At 47.0% G+C, this 15,881-nt stretch overlaps 1 protein-coding gene across 5 annotated transcripts in view; it reads right to left on the bottom strand.

Moving 5' to 3' along the window:
* Window positions 1-15,881, bottom strand: part of Pigl (phosphatidylinositol glycan anchor biosynthesis class L) — a 59,515-nt gene that overhangs the window by 959 nt on the left and 42,675 nt on the right. Inside the window, exons 3-7 of one of the 5 annotated variants that reach the window (XR_004945658.1) lie at window positions 9,526-9,616; window positions 5,532-5,599; window positions 1,942-1,973; window positions 617-729; window positions 210-276 (exon numbers count right to left, since the gene is read on the bottom strand). Coding sequence is in view for 3 of the 5 variants with exons in the window: in XM_036196508.1 (XP_036052401.1) it covers window positions 143-276; window positions 1,942-1,973; window positions 5,532-5,599; window positions 9,526-9,616 (325 nt within the window). In the remaining 2 variants the exon portion in view is untranslated. Of the gene's footprint in view, window positions 1-142; window positions 277-616; window positions 730-1,941; window positions 1,974-5,531; window positions 5,600-9,525; window positions 9,617-15,881 lie in introns of those variants that run through there. The other 4 variants (XM_036196508.1, XR_004945659.1, XM_036196510.1 and 1 more) reach the window with 4 other exon arrangements.

The raw sequence follows: 15,881 nt of genomic DNA, 5'->3' as shown, positions 1-15,881 counted from the left end.
GTCACTGAAAACGTATACCTGTCAGGTGTAGCTAAAATAGTCTAGCAAGCGGGGCAGGTCTTGTCCCTGTGGAGGGGGCTTTGAGGAGCCCAGGGGCCTGAGGTGGGCTCACAATGCAGTGTGCAGGAAGCACAATCCTTACCTTGGCCTGCGCCACTTCTTGGCTGGTGAGCATGAAGAGGACGTCGTGGGGCGACAGTAGAGACCAGGGCAGATCCAGGAAGTAGAGATACGTCCGCAGCACATTCACAGACTGCAGAGTGAGTATGGAACACCCTGGGCAAGGAGGGATGGCAGATGGGATCACGTGGTTGCTCTCAGCCAGGTGTCTCCCTGAGCACCCTCCCTCTCCAGGTGGCTCAAGGCAGGCAGAGCAGCTGCTCTCCAGATGTTCCGGGTCCTTGCACACTAGAGTTGCTCTCTGACCAGTACTCTCCCGTATGCGGAGGGTGGCAGGACCACAGAGGCTCCCCACCCTCTGTTTCTGTCACTGTAGGAGGAAGGGGGTGCTGGAGGGTGGAGGACAGGCGATGGAGACAGGGATTTCTGAGTCAGGAGGCTAAAGACTCATTTCAGCCTGGCTCCAACACGAGGCGCTGGGTGTGGGGGCTTTTACCCGTAATCCCAGTACTTGGAAGGCAGAGACTGGTGGGTTGTCATGAGTCACAGGCAAGCCTGGATACATATCGAGTTTGAGTTCAGCCTAGGCTTCAGAGTGAGACCCTGTCTCTGAAAAAAAAAAAAAAAAAAAAAAAAAAGGCGTGGAAAGTCCCTTCAGCTCTGGGTTTTAGCTTCCTAGTTGCTAAAGTAGTGTTGATAGTGGAGGGCCTGCCCATCTGCATGGTGGACAGAGGAGTCAAATGGAACACACCTGTGCTCCTAAAACCTCAGCCTGTGAAGACAGCACACATCACTTATGTTTCACGTTTTGATCTCATGACACCCCTGTGAGGCAGGCCAGACCTTGCTCAGAGAAGTAGAGTGGGACATCAGTCAGCAAATGGCCAATGGGGTCCTATGCCTCCCAGGCAGTGAAGGGCCAGTGGGGTCCTATGCCTGGCAGTGGATGCAGTCTGGACCTGTCATACACACCTGACTGATTCAGGGAGAGTAACCCACCTTCCCACACGTGCACAGTCTAGGGCTGCTCTGTGAAAAGGTGTCATTCAGTCCACAGGGGTACTGTTCTAGGACTCCCACAAATACTACAATTATGGAAACTCAAGGCTGTCATAGAGAATGACACAATATTTACATAGAACCCACCCACACCTTCTTGTACATGCCAAATCATCTCTAGTTTACTTATAATCCCTAATATAAGGTAAATGCCATAGAAATAGTTGCTATATTGTGCCAAGCGGTGGTGGCGCACGCCTTTACTCCCAGCACTCGGGAGGCAGAGCCAGGCAGATCTCTGTGAGTTCGAGGCCAGCCTTGGCTACAGAGTGAGTTCCAGGAAAAAGGCACAAAGCTACACAGAGAAACCCTGTCTCAGAAAACCAAAAAAAGAAAAGAAAAGAAATAGTTGCTATATTGCATTGTCTAGGGACCAGTGAAAAGAATCTGCATGCTTAGTACAGGCACCCTTTTCCTCCTTGCATATTTAAAAATATTTTTATTTGTGCGTGTGCGTGCCTGCATGAATTTATGTGCACTGATGTCCCTGGAACTGGAGTTATAGGTTGTTGTAATCTGCCTGATACAAGTGCAGGGAACTGAACCCAGGTCTTCTGTAAGCACAGTAAGTGCTCTTAACTGGGGAGCCATGTCTCCAGCATCCCCTTGAATAATTTTGACCCCAGGGTGTGAAATCCATACATAGAAATACATAGAAACCTATAGATATGGAGGGCTGACAATATTTGCAAACGTCCTTGGTAAATTTCTTAAAGGGATAGTAACCATTGTCTATTTGCAATAAAACCAGGGCTTCCTCACCTTTAGGCAGCTTCCCTTCTGAGTGCAGGGCCCTGGAGGATGGAGAGGACAAGCATTAGAGAGGGTACGAGTCACATACTCCTCTGTGTTAACAGGAGGGACATTAGAGCAAGGCCTGGCCCATGCCCCAACCAAACACACAGGTTCCCAGTGGTTTCTATTGCATAAGCCACATCTAAATATACAGGATTCCTGGCTATTGCTGAGAGGACCAGACTGGACAATTCATTCCCACTCAACTTAATGCAGAAGCTAGGTATGGCTTATGGAACAATCTGACCCAAGTTTTACCCATTAAAGATGAGAATAACTATCTTCAATTTTTTTCTATTGAAATAATAATGTGTTATTTTATTATTTAATTATTATAAATAATAATTAAAAGGCTTGGTGGTGCAAGCCTTTAATCCCAGCACTCAGGAGGCAAAGGCAGACAGATCTCTGTGAGTTCAAGACCAGCCTGGGCTACAGAGTGAGTTCCAGGATAGCCAGAGCTGTTACACAGAGAAATCCTGCCTTGAAAAAAAAAATTATGTGAGTATAGTGAAAGAATGTTTGAACATGTTAATTGATGTTTCTCCCCTAGTATCTCCTTTCTCCTTCTGGCCCCCCTCACTCCCATTGTCTGACAATGAAAGTTGTTCTGAGCTCACTGCTCTAGAGAGTGGCACAGTAAATCTAACACCACTAATCTGTGGATTGCTTCCTGGCTTTGTTATCAGAAGACTGGGGACACAGAAAGAGAAGAGGCTAGACCCAAACAACACACACACACACACACACACACACACACACACACACACACACACACGCATAAAGAGGGGCTCAGGGGCAGGGGCTAAAGTGAAGAAGTCAACAAGAGAGTTGATAAATGCATGGGAACCTTAAGAAGCAGAAAACCAGAAAACCAGGGTTGGGGATTTAGCTCAGTGGTAAAGCGCTTGCCTAGCAAGTGCAAGGCCCAGAATTCGATCCTTAGCTCATACAAAACAAAACAAAACAAAAATCAGTTTGGATAAATGTCCACTCCTGGGATGTACACTTCTCTGTGTATCTTCACCAAAAAACTGCATCTTCTACTGAAACCTGTGGTGTGTCTTTCTCAACTATGAATGAACCTAATGCAACTATTAACACAGAGCTGTATCTGTGGCCTCTGTTGGACCAGGAAATTAATGGTTTTTACAAGAGGGGAGAAAAGTGTGGCCTCATACACAGTCAAAGAATTGGTGTTAACTGTCTGGAGGAAAATATGAGAGTACTAATTTCTAGCATCTTCCAAAGTTGCATACAATTAAATACAAGGCAGGGGAGCCCTCAAGTTGGGTCTGCCTTCACGTGCACCCAACGGAGGCACCCAACAGAGACCAGGGTGACGCAGTTCTAGTCTTGTCTTGCCTACTGTTGAGACTTGGGCTGGGCAAACCTCTTCACCGCCTGGCAAATGAGAGGGTTACATTCAGTGACCAGTGAGGTCATTTCCAACTTCATAACGTTGACAGCTTCAGTTGACAGAATGGTAAGCATGATTAGAAGAAAAGAGAACAAGACTTTCCAGTGTCTCTTTCCTTCCTCAGTATCGAGGACAGGACCTGAGCTCTGCAGGAGTGTTCACTGGAGGACAGGGAACAGTCTGTGTCTGTCTGACCCTAAGTCACGCTCCATTTTCGACACTCCATTTTAGTTTCACTGGTAGGGTGAACACAAAGATCAATAAAATAGGATGGTGGTGAAAAAATTTGGGGTTTTTTTTGGGGGGGGGGGCGATAGTCTTGCTTGTGGCCTAGAATGCCTGATGCTGAGACCGTCCTGCCATGGTCTCCCACATGCTTGGAGAACAGGCAAACAATTGGGACGTCATATTATGCATGTATGCCATCTTTCTCCAAACACTAAAACAAAGCAAAAGTCTGGGAACAGCTTAGGAGAAACTTAGCAGAACATCAGTGAGGGGGAGGGCAAGGATGATAAAACTCAGGGTGCTGGTCTGCAGGTCTCACGCCTGGAGTCTCCTTCATTCACTTAGAGGGCTGAGGATTTGGCCTGTCAGGTTCCTGTGGCCAAAGTCAAGATGGAAATAGAATCAGTTACCCATTTGTATTATCCAGGGTGTAAAAACAGAATTCAGCTGTTAAGCTGGACAGGTGCATACCTGTAATCCCAGCATCAAGAGGCAGAGGCCTGAGGTTCACTGTTAAGTTTGAGGCCAGCTTGGTTTACGTAGTGAGTTCTAGACCAGCCAGGACCACATAGCAAGACCCTGTCTCAAAAACAAAACCAATCAACAAACACAACTATATATATATATATTTGTAGCTGCACCAGCCTCCCCGGGGGTCTACAGGTAGTTATGACTGCTGGAGCAGGAGAGACGTTTTCTTTAGCAGTGCAGCCACTGGTAAGGCATACATGCCCCTGTAAATACCCTCTCACTCATGCCCCTGTAAGCACCCTCTCACTCGTGCCCCTGTAAGCACCCTCTCACTCATGCCCCTGTAAGCACCCTCTCACTCGTGCCCCTGTAAGCACCCTAATGAAACTAATTAGGACGCAACAGGTGCACATGCACACACACACACACACACACACACACATACACAGGAAGGAAGGACAGTTAGTCTCTTAACCTAGGGAAGGGGAAGAGAGAGAAACGGAGGATGACTAGGATCAAAACACATCATATACATGTCTGAAAATTATGAACAACCCACTATCATGTGTATTTAGTATGGGCCAATAAGAAAATTTTTGTTTGTTTTGGTTTGGTTTTTTTCAAGATAGGGTTTTTTTTTGTGTAAGCCCTGAGCTACACTATGTAAACCAGGCTGGCCTCAAACTTATAGAGAACCACCTTCCTTTGCCTCCTAGTGCTGGGATTAAAGGTGTGTGCTACCACTTCCTGGCTAGACCAATAAAAACTTGTAAAAACACAGTATGTCTATACAATATTCAGTAAATAAAGAAAATCTTAAAAAACAACAACAACAACAACAACAACAAAAACCTTAGGAGACAGTCATTCTCACTCCTACTAAGACTTGTGGGCATTCTCATAAAGAGGATGTGGGGCTAGGGAGACGGCTCAGTGGTTTACAGCACGGGCTGATTTTCCAGAGGACCAGGTTCAATTCTAGTACCCACATGGTGGCTCACACCATCTGTAACTCTAGTCCCTGCGGTATGATGCCATCTTCTGGCCTCTCTGGACACTGCATGCACACGGTGTACTGTTAAAGAAACAAAACAAACCGGGTGGTGGTGGCAAACGCCTGTAATCCCAGCACTCAGGAGGCAGAGGCAGGTGGATCTCTGTGAGTTCAAGGCCAGCCTGGTCTACAGAGCTAGTCCAGGACAGACTCCAAAGCTACAGAGAAACCCTGTCTCGAAAAATCAAACCAAACCAACCAACCAAACAAACAAAAAAGGTGTGGCGAGGTGGGTAGATGGATAAGCAGTAGGGCAACAATGCCTGATGACAAAAGCATAAGATTTCTGGGGCTCGGGGAACAGGCAGGAAGGTGTTTTAGTGATTGTGACCCTTGAGCAAATGGAGAAACCCTTTCCCACTTCCATGACCCAGAGAAGCATACCTCACAGCTTTGTACAACGCAATGTGATTGTTGTGACCAGTGACTCCTTCTGCATCAAAAGTCACCACCTGTGGGGACAGACCCGGGAGGAAGGGCTCACTCAGAGCTGTTGGATGGCTTCACCATTGCCTCAGCTTCAAAGCAGCCTTCACCACTCTTTGGGGGAAGGGAAGAGCAGAGCCTGAAACTCTTCAAACTCTGAGCAGCCCAGGTAGATAGGTCTGTGTGTGGCAACTGTCAGTGCGTGGTTCACTCTCCCACGTGCCTGGAGCTTGCTGATCAGGCTCACCTGGCAGGCCAGGGAGCCTCTCTCTCCTCATGCTGGGCTCACAAACACACAGCATCATGCCTGGGTTTTGTTTGTTTCCAACATGGACCCTAGAGATCAAACACAAGTTCTCATGCTTGCAAGGCAAGTCTTTACTGACTGAGATGTCTTCCAGGCTCAGGATACCATTGCTGTAGGCCGGGGAATGTGGCTTAGTTGGTGGAACTTGTCTAGCATACATGAAATCCAGGGTTTGTTCTTAGCACTGTGTAAGCTTTGGTGTGGTGGTGCCTGTGTGTAACCCCAGTTCCTGGGAGAGAGAGGCACGAGGGTCAGAAGTTTAGGGTCATCCTGATCCACAGTGAGTGTGAGGCCAGCCTGGGATACATGAGAACTTGTCTCAACAGATACTTGTTTCTTATCTGCCTGGCCACTTCCTAGCACATTTATTTTCTTGGCTGGCTGCTGCATAGGCATTGTTCAGGTAGATGCAGCCTGATTCACTGGGGTTCCCTCTCCTCATGCCACAGCACAAGCACAACGTCCTGGAGTCAAGCTCACAGAAGTCTATCTTAGGCTGCCTCTGGTTCCATGTGCACAGACATCGTCAATGTGATCATAGAAGAAACACAAGAAGACAGGATTCAGGGAAGGGACTAGAGATGGTTGGTTAGAGAGTGATGGAAAGTGAAGGGTTGTCCCCAAGAACAGAAAGTGTCCTCACACAGATGAAGGGCTCAGAACTGGAATTAGGCAGTCTGGGAAAAGATTCATTCTTGCTCTGTTTCTTCTGTGACTATGATTTTTTTTTTTTAAATGTTTCATGTACCTCAGCCCTGCCTTGAACTCTCTATGTAGCTGAGGCTAGCCTTAAACTCCAGGTCTCCCTGCCTCTGCCTCCCAAGTGATGGGATTATAGACTGGACCAATACATCAGGCTTGGTCTTTCTCTTTACACTGGAATGGCCTTGGCTACCATGAAAGCTGGTCTCCTTCTCCAGGAGCACCATGGCGCGTTAGTGCCAATTCAGGTATTCCCTAGACAGTCTCGGGATGACAAGGAGAAGGGCTTGATGGCCAGGATAAATGTTCCCCTTTCTTAAAACTAAGAAGCAGTTTTTCCTGCTTTTTTGATTTTGCATTGCTGGCATTCAAACCCAGGGCACTGTGCACATTAGGTAAGCACTCACCCACTAGGCTAGAACCCCAGCCCTGAAACTCAGAAGCTCTCTGGAATAGTTCTCCAAACCAATCATTGGTCTCAGACCATCATTAGAAAGTGCCCCCCGGCCAGGTGGCGGCAGTGGTGGCACATGCCTTTAATCCCAGCACTCGGGAGGCAGAGCCAGGCGGATCTCTGTGAGCTCAAGGCCAACCTGGTCTACAGAGTGAGTTCCACGACAGGCACCAAAACTACACAGAGAAACCCTGTCTTGAAAAACCAAAGAACAAACAAACAAACAAAACAAAACAAAAAAGAAAGAAAGGAAGGAAGGGAGGGAGGGAGGAAGAAAGGAAGGAAGGAAGGAAGGAAGGAAGGAAGGAAGGAAGGAAGGAAGAACTCCCTGGAGTCGGGAGTTCTGTTGAGGAATTTTTCTAGGCCCAGGCATCACAACTGGGTTTTACTGTTAAAAAAACACATTACTGCTTCCCCTAACCACCCGCAGATCCCTAGACTCAATCCATCAGTGTGAAGCTTAGGACTCATTAAAAGTCATCCCTAGGATGGTAACAGCTCATGTGAGTGAGGGCTGTGGAGTAAGGTTGTGGCCCCTGAGCTGTTACTTCATGTAGCGAATATGATTAAGGATTTCAAGTCTGAGAGGTTCTTCTGGGTGGGCTGGTGGGCTCAATGTAATCACGGTGGACCTTAAGAGAGGGCACAAGAGGGTCAGAGGAAAAGGCCATGTGGCAGGAAGCAGACATGACACAGTGTCTTTGAGGATGGAGGAGGAAGAAGAACGAAAGGGAACATTTTACTCATGCCTGTCATGCTGCACTCTGCTGAGTCCACCTCACCACCAGCTGCTGCAAAAGAAATTCAGCCCCAAATGAGGACAAACCCGTTCGTCTGTCTTCAAGACGTAAGGGCCAGCTCAAGAAAGGCCCCGACTTCCGAGTTTGGAATGGGGAGTTTCTTCTACAAAGGGAGTGAGCGGGTAATGGCCAACAGCGCTAACACTCGATGACGAGGACAGGGACTGGTGGCAGTCCTCTAAAGCCACTACCGTAAGAGAGCAGGGTGCTGAGGCAGAAAGATGGCTCAGTGGCTAAGAGTGCTTACTGCTCTTCCAGGAGACCCGGGCCCCAACACCCTTTTCTGGCCTCCATGAGCTCCCGCATACACAGGGTGCACATATACTCACATAGGCTCATACGAAAACAAAAAGAAAAACAGCCTTTAAAAAAAGGTCTAACGGATCAATTCACCCAATGAAGGGGTCACTGACTGAAAAGCCCAATAGGTGGGCTGGAGAGATGGCTCAGCGGTTAAGAGCACTGCCTCCTCTTCCAGAGGACCTGGGTTTAATTCCCAGCAACCACACGGTGGCTCACAACCATCTGTAATGAGATCTGGTGCCCTCTTCTGGCCTGCAGGGATACATGCAGGCAGAATACTGTATACTTAATAAATAAATATTAAAAGAAAAAGACTACATAGAAAATATTTTTTAAGAAGCCCAATAGGCTTCTTAAAAGGCAGTCTCTATCCTCTAACAAAACTCAATCAAATGAGAAAGGCTTTGAACAGTGAAATAATTTTAGCTATTAACTTATAAAGAATTACTATTTTGAGATTTGGAAAATAAACCTTGGCAACTTTAAAGTGGACTGTTTCGGTCAGGTGTGGTGGTGCACACCTCTAATCTTGGCACTTGGGAGGCCGAGGCAGGAGGATTTCAACAGAACCGACTATTTTGGAACCCTAACTTGCTAAAAAAAAAAAAAAAAAAAAAAAGACAACCTCAGGAAAAAACAAAATCTCAACAGATCAGGAATCTCAGGAACTTGACTGAGTGCTGAAGGAGGAAACAGGATCTCAGTGGCCCAGTTCTGATCGCCCACTCTCCTAAAAGCTATGTGGGATGGTGCAGTGGGGAAAGACACTGGTCCCCAAAGCTTGGTGGTCTGGGCTCAATCTCAGAACTCACATAAAGATGGAAGGAGAGAGATGACTCTTGAAAATTGTCCTCTGGTGGGGCGGTGGAGGCGCATGCTTTTAATCCCAGCACTGGGGAGGCAGAGCCAGGCAGATCTCTGTGAGTTTGAGGCCAGCCTGGTCTACAGAGCGAGATCCAGGACAGGCACCAAAGCTACACAGAGAAACCCTGTCTAAAAAAAAAAAAAAATGGAGGCTGCCTGGGCATGATGGTGAATGGCTTTAATCCTAGCATTTCAGAGACAGAAACAGGTTGATCACACATAAGGTCAAACTTAATTGGAAGATGTGTCTGCTCTTTAGCAGGTTTAGCAGACAGCCTTTTAGAGTGGGCTTGGGGCTGGAGAGACAGCTCAGAGGTTAAGAGCACTGGCTGTTCTTCCAGAGGTCCTGAGTTCAATTCCTAGCAAACACATGGTGGCTCACAACCATCTGTAATGAGATCCGGTGCCCTATTCTGGGGCGCCAATACACAATAAATATAGAACACAAGACAAGCGGCAGAAGCCAGCCTGTGTGACAGGATGGAGAGCCTGGGCTTTCCACTCAGAGTGGCATTGCCTTACCAGGTTGATGTCATTGATGTTTATGTGTTGGAGGAGGGTGCTGGCCACACGCTCTGTGTCCCACTGTACTCCTGGGTCATCTGGAAACTCGCTGAAAGGGAGAAGCACACTTGAAGGTGAGAATAACCTTCATTATTATTATCATTTTATTTTTGTATTATTTTTTTTTTGAGACAAGGTTTCTCTGTGTAGCCCTGACTGTCCTGGAACTTGCTGTGTAGACCAGGCTGGCCTGAAACTTAGAGATGTGCCTGCCTCTACCTCCCAAATTCTGGGATTAAAGGCATGTACCACCACCACTACAACCAGGCAGGAATAACCAACCTTCTTGAGGCCAGGTGGGTGTGTGCTCAGCTTTGTGAGGAATTGTATCAGCATTGGGAAGCTCCCTACCCTTCACATGCCCAGATTTCATTAGAGAAATAAGGTTCACAAACCTTAAAAACTGCTAGAAATCCAGGCTCATCACACACCACACACACAGCTCTCTTTGCTCCCAACCAGGCAGGCTATCTACACAACCTTCCCATGGTGAGGGTCAATAACTGACCTTAGAACTCCGGGCCAAGAAGAGTCACAAGGTTTTCAACAGGAAAATGACAGGAGTCTCATCACTAAATACTGTCATTATTTCCTTTGACTCACTGGCAACCTCTACCCCACATCCCCAGCCTTCTCTAGAGAGCCTGGTTCTGTCGGCTCACTCAGGATGGTCCTGGAGTGGGCATGGCTAACAGCCTGGGGAGCAGAGGCTGGGCTTAGAGAAAGGAACATGGGTACAAAATCCAGCCTTGCCCCCTGGAGGTGCATGCCACAGCATGGTTCTGAAATTCAGAGGACAATTTTCTTTTCTTTCTTTCTCTCTCTCTCTCTCTCTCTCTCTCTCTCTCTCTCTTTCTTCCTTTCTTTCTTCCCCCCGAGACAGAGTTTCTCTGTGTAGTTTTGGTGCCTGTCCTGGATCTCGCTCTGTAGACCAGGCTGGCCTCAAACTCACAGAGATCTGCCTGGCTCTGCCTCCCCAGTGCTGGGATTAAAAGCATGCGCCTCCACCGCCCCACCAGAGGACAATTTTCAAGAGTCATCTCTCTCCTTCCATCTTTATGTGAGTTCTGAGATTGAGCCCAGACCACCAGGCTTTGGGGACCAGTGTCTTTCCCCACTGCACCATCCCACATAGCTTTTAGGAGAGTGGGCGATCAGAACTGGGCCACTGAGATCCTGTTTCCTCCTTCAGCACTCAGTCAAGTTCCTGAGATTCCTGATCTGTTGAGATTTTGTTTTTTCCTGAGGTTGTCTTTGTGCCTAGAATGGTACCGGCTAAAGGGAGCTCACTGGAAACTGCTCCCATTATTGGTTTGAAATGTATTCATTATTTCTGTCTGGCATCTAGAGAGGAACCGTTTGCTCATCCTTGTTAGGAATGATGCTATTTGACTTCAGGCGAGTGTCATTAGTAACCGCCCAGCGTATACAAATGTTTTCTCTAAAATTCTGGCTTTCCCTTGCTTCAGTCTGTTAGAGAAGGAGTTCTAACATGGCTGACCTTCCCGGGAGCATGAAGACAATGGGGTCAGAAAGAGTGCCTTTTGCTCCTCTGCTCCTGGAACCTCTCTTCAAACAGAACGTTCACTTTGGGCCTCTTATTAATGTGACATTCTCCCTGCTCTTTTCTCCTTTTTCTAGCACGTTCCCTCTGGCACATTGCATCTAGCACAAGGCCTACCTTCAGTGCAGCTTACTCCACTGAGGCCTCTATAAGGGGCTGGAGCTCATAGAGTTCAGTGGCTATAGCCCCCTACAATGCCTACACTTTTTAAAAAGGTCAATTTCTTCCTTCCTTTTTTTTTTTTTTTTTTTTGAGACAGGGTTTCTCTGTGTAGCTTTGGAGCCTGTCCCGGAACTCAATCGTAGACCAGGTTGGCCTTGAACTCACAGAGATCCACCTGCCTCTGCCTCCTGAGTGCTAGGAGTAAAGGCGTGCGCCATCACCGCCCGGCTCAATTTCTTTGCTTACTTGGAGGTGCACACATACACACCATGGTGTGTGTGTGTGTGTGTGTGTGTGTATCTACCTGTCTGTCTGTGTGTCTGTGCGTGTGTGTGGACAGCTTTCAGGAATTAGATCTTTCCTTCCACCATGTGGGTCCCTGGGTCTCAGGTCATCAGGTTGAGTAGTAAGTGCCTTTACCACTGAGCCCTGCCTTGAAAATTTTTTTGTTTTGTTTTGTTTTTTGTTTTTTGTTCCTCTGTAGCTTTGGAGGCTGTCCTGGAACTCGCTCTGTAGCCCAGGCTGGCCTCGAACTCATAGAGATCCACCTGCCTCTGCCTCCCAAGTGCTGGGATTATAGGCGTGCACAACCACCACCCGGCCATGCCTTGATTTTTGAGCTGCAAGTTCAGAAGTTTCCCGAAACCATCAGCAATCCACTAGAAATACACTTGCTGACACTTGTTCCACACATGATTGACAGAGAAAAGATATAAAGTCAGCCAAAGGAAGAGATGCCCTAGGTGGAGTCTAAGAAGTTTCTAGATGCAGAGGTCACATTGTGCTCCCTATAGAGGCATGGCGTTGGTCCAGCTTCAGGGTGTGGCAGTACACAGGGAGCAGTGGTAACCAGGAAAGTGTGCCCACATTTCCATGTTCAGAGTTTTCCGGGTCACTGACTGACTATGGTTGATCTCAGCCTCCATGTGACTAACACTATATTGCCCAATGTCTGTACTGAAGCCAGTACTATCAACTATGACACCCACTTCCCAGAAGCCAAGGGCAAAGTCAAATTCTTACCCTAGACTAGCCATGTGTATAAGAACCTTCATTATCCTCCTCTACCAATATGGCCTGAGCTGTGTCTATCTCTTTACCTAAAGTAAAAATATATAATAATAAAGATATTTCTTGTGTGCTTGGTATAATTGAAGTTGAAGGACAATTTATTTAAACAAACAGTAAGAACTCATGCCTCTCCATGTACAAGGCACTTTCATTAAGGAATATTTAATAAGGACCAGTGGTTGAGATGTAACTTATCTGGCAATGCTAAAGACAGTTAGTTATACTGGCCTCTTGGCAAGAACTTACAAAGAGAGCATCTTTTTAAGACAGATCTTGCGTGCATGGTGGCACACACCTTCAATCCTGCACTCAGGAGGCAGAGCCAGGCAGATCTCTGAGTTTGAGGCCAGCCTGGTCTATAGAGAGAGTTCCAGGACAGCCAGGGGTGCACAGAGAAACCCTGTCTCAAAAGCAAAACAAAACAAACAAAAAAGATCTTACAAGCTGGATATGATGGCATCCGCCTTAGATTCTTAGCACCTGGAAGGCAGAGGCAGGAAGATTTCCTGCAAGTTTGAGGCTAGCCTGCTCAACAGCGAGTTCCCGGTCAGACAGGACTACACAGTGAAACTCCTTCTAAGAAAACAAAAACAAAGGCTGGCATGGTGGCTCACATCTGTAATCCTAGCACTTGAGAGGCTGAAACAGGAGAACTTCTAAGAGTTTGAGGCCAGCCTAGGCTACAATAGTGAGTTCCAGGACAGCCTGGGCTATAGAGTAAGACTGTCGCGAGAACAACCATCACCACTGCCAAAAAACTGATTTGAGTTAAAAAGCACATGGACCGGGCAGGGACTGCAAGGCATCCCAACTGCCTCCCTCCAACCAATGAAGGGAAATATAGAATCAAAAGAATTCAAGCACATTAACATATGCATATAAAAACAAGCGTGACTCCTTTCAGACCAAATGAGTTTCCCTTTGCCTAGGGTGCCCTTCTAATCAGTGTAAAGCCGGGTCTAGGAATAACCTTTGCCCGATTTCTATCTTCTTTGGTAGAGTAGGAGCTCTGCTTTGGTAACCGTGCTGGCAGAGTGTAAACAGGAGTGTTGGAGTCAGCCTTTGGACTCTAAGAGACAGTTGGTGAATGACCTGCGTCCAATTTTCTTGGCACAATCTTTCTTCCTGCTGGAGCTTATGCCTGCTGACTAGAATTACAGTAGCCATATTGGTCTGTAGAATAATCAGGTATGAAAGACAGACACCACAGAGTGACAAAGGGGGACACAGACTCCAAGGGTGTGTCAGCCACCTTCTCAGCCAGCACACCAAGGGTGTGTCAGCCAGCACACGCCTCAGACAGCACAGTGGCTTCTACCATAGCCAGCTTTCTGATATCTACAGCAGAAGCAATTCCTAACTTAGAGTTGATTGTGTGTGTTGTGTGTGTGGGCAGAGAACACATATGTAGGAGCATGTGCCCCTGATAGGCAAGGTGGCCGGAAAAGACAATGGGAGTCCTGCTCTACCATTCTTTATTCTTTAAAGACCATGTCTCTCTCCAAACCCAGAGTTAGGCTGGCAGCCAGTAAACTCCAGTATACTCCTGCCTTCACCTCCTACATTGCTAGGTTACAGGCATGCGCAGCCATGCTTGCCTTTTTTACATAGACACTGGGGGTTTGAATTCAGGAAGCATTCTTACCCAATGAGCCATTTCCCAAGCCGCTGATTTCATTTTTAAAAGTTTCCACATGATCAATTACTTAGGTTGTTTCTTGTACTAAGGTTAGCCAACACATATAATTCTCTGTATGTGGCTCTCAATATGATAAAATCATTTCCTTGTGATAAAATCGATGAAATTTAATTTCTGAGTCAAAGGTGAAGTGAGTAGTATGTGTAGAATAATCCCCCCCCCCCTTTTTTTGAGACAGGGTTTCTCTGTGTAGCTTTTGCGCCTTTCCTGGATCTTACTCTGTAGACCAGGCTGGCCTTGAACTCACAGAGATCCGCCAAGCTCTGCCTCCTGAGTGCTGGGTTTAAAGACATGTGCCACCACCACCCAGCTTAGAATAACTCTTACAAGAACCCTGTGAAAAAGAGTAGATGGAAAGTGTTGACCCAACGTGGGAAGAGTGACAGAGAGAGGGGGCTTCAGGGAGGGCTGTACATTCTATAGGCTGAAAAGAAAAACTCATAAGCACAATCCATATCATGCCTGCTAAAAATCTAAGGTGTGTGTGCAGGCATGCACTGAACCTAATGCATGTTAGGTGTGTGCTCTACTTCTGAGCTACATGTTTTTTGTTTGTTTGTTTTTTAAATTTGGAAACAGGATCTCTCGAAATCTCTCCTAGGCTGGCCTGGAACTCACTGTATAGACCAGGCTGGCCTTGAGCCTCCCAAATGCTGGGATTAAAGGTGTCCGCCACAGGATCTCTCTGAGTCTGATGCCAGTCTGATCTACAAATTGAGTTCTAAGACAGCCAGGGCTGTTACACAGAGAAACTCTGTCTGGAAAAACAAACAAACAAACAAACAAACAAAAAAGGTATCCACCATTATGCCTGGCCTGAGCTATACTTTCCAGTCTCCAAGTTCCAGGTCTGGCCCTGCATTTACTCTATGACTCAGGCTGGCCTTGAACTTTCATTTCTTCTGCTGTGGCCTCCCACGTAGCTGGAATTACAGATCAGGTGACTAGGTCCAGCTCTCGGGTGCTTTTATACTTATTTATATTTATTTATTATTCTTATAAGCACCCTGAGAAGATCGATTCTATGACTTAAACAGTGACTTACTTTTGTTTTATGGGAATAAGAGGTTTGCCTGTATGTATGTGCACCACATGTTACACAGAGAAACTCTGTCTGGAAAAAGGTGTTGGATTACAGGGTGTGTGGAGTTACAGATGGTTGTCAGCAGCCATGAGGGTGCTAGACACTGAACCCAGGTCCCCATAAATCTCTGGTATTTGAAGTGTGTCCTTGATGGAAGACATGTGTTACTGGGGTGGGCTTAAGGTTTTATAAGCTTCTTGCTATTGCCAGTGTACTCTCTTCTTCCTTTTTGTGGAGCAGAATGAGAGCTCTCTGGTGCTGCTCCAGGGAGCATGCTCCCAAGCCTGGTGGTGATGGCTCCTGTCCCTCTGAACTGTCCCCAGGAAACCGTTCCTTTTGGTAGTTGCCTTGGCCAGGTTTTTTGCTCAGCAATAGGAAAGTGAGCACTATGTCCACACCCATGGCTTCGGGTGCACTTCGTCTACCTCATGCCTCTCCCATAAGTCTCACACTTGAACCTGGATTACAACACCTTTATAAAGCCTTCATACTTGCTGGTCTGGAAAGTCTTTCCTGTGGTGAAGCCACAAATCCTGGTTTGGCCTGAAGGAAAGTCCCTAAGAGCCTAGCTGAACTCCACGGGCTGCTGAGGATGAAAGGGTGGAGCTGAGACTCCTTCCTGGGGTACCCAAAATGCTGTCAGGAAGTCCTGATTACAAAGAAATGACTGAGATGAGTAATCATACAGTCACCTAGGAAGCTACCTGGGAGCAGAACTCACATTGGAAGGATTA

This window comes from Onychomys torridus, chromosome 8, assembly GCF_903995425.1.
Source record: "Onychomys torridus chromosome 8, mOncTor1.1, whole genome shotgun sequence".
Taxonomy (NCBI): Eukaryota; Metazoa; Chordata; class Mammalia; order Rodentia; family Cricetidae; genus Onychomys; species Onychomys torridus.
Note: the sequence above shows the minus strand (reverse complement) of the source record. Positions and strands in the feature narration are given on the sequence as shown.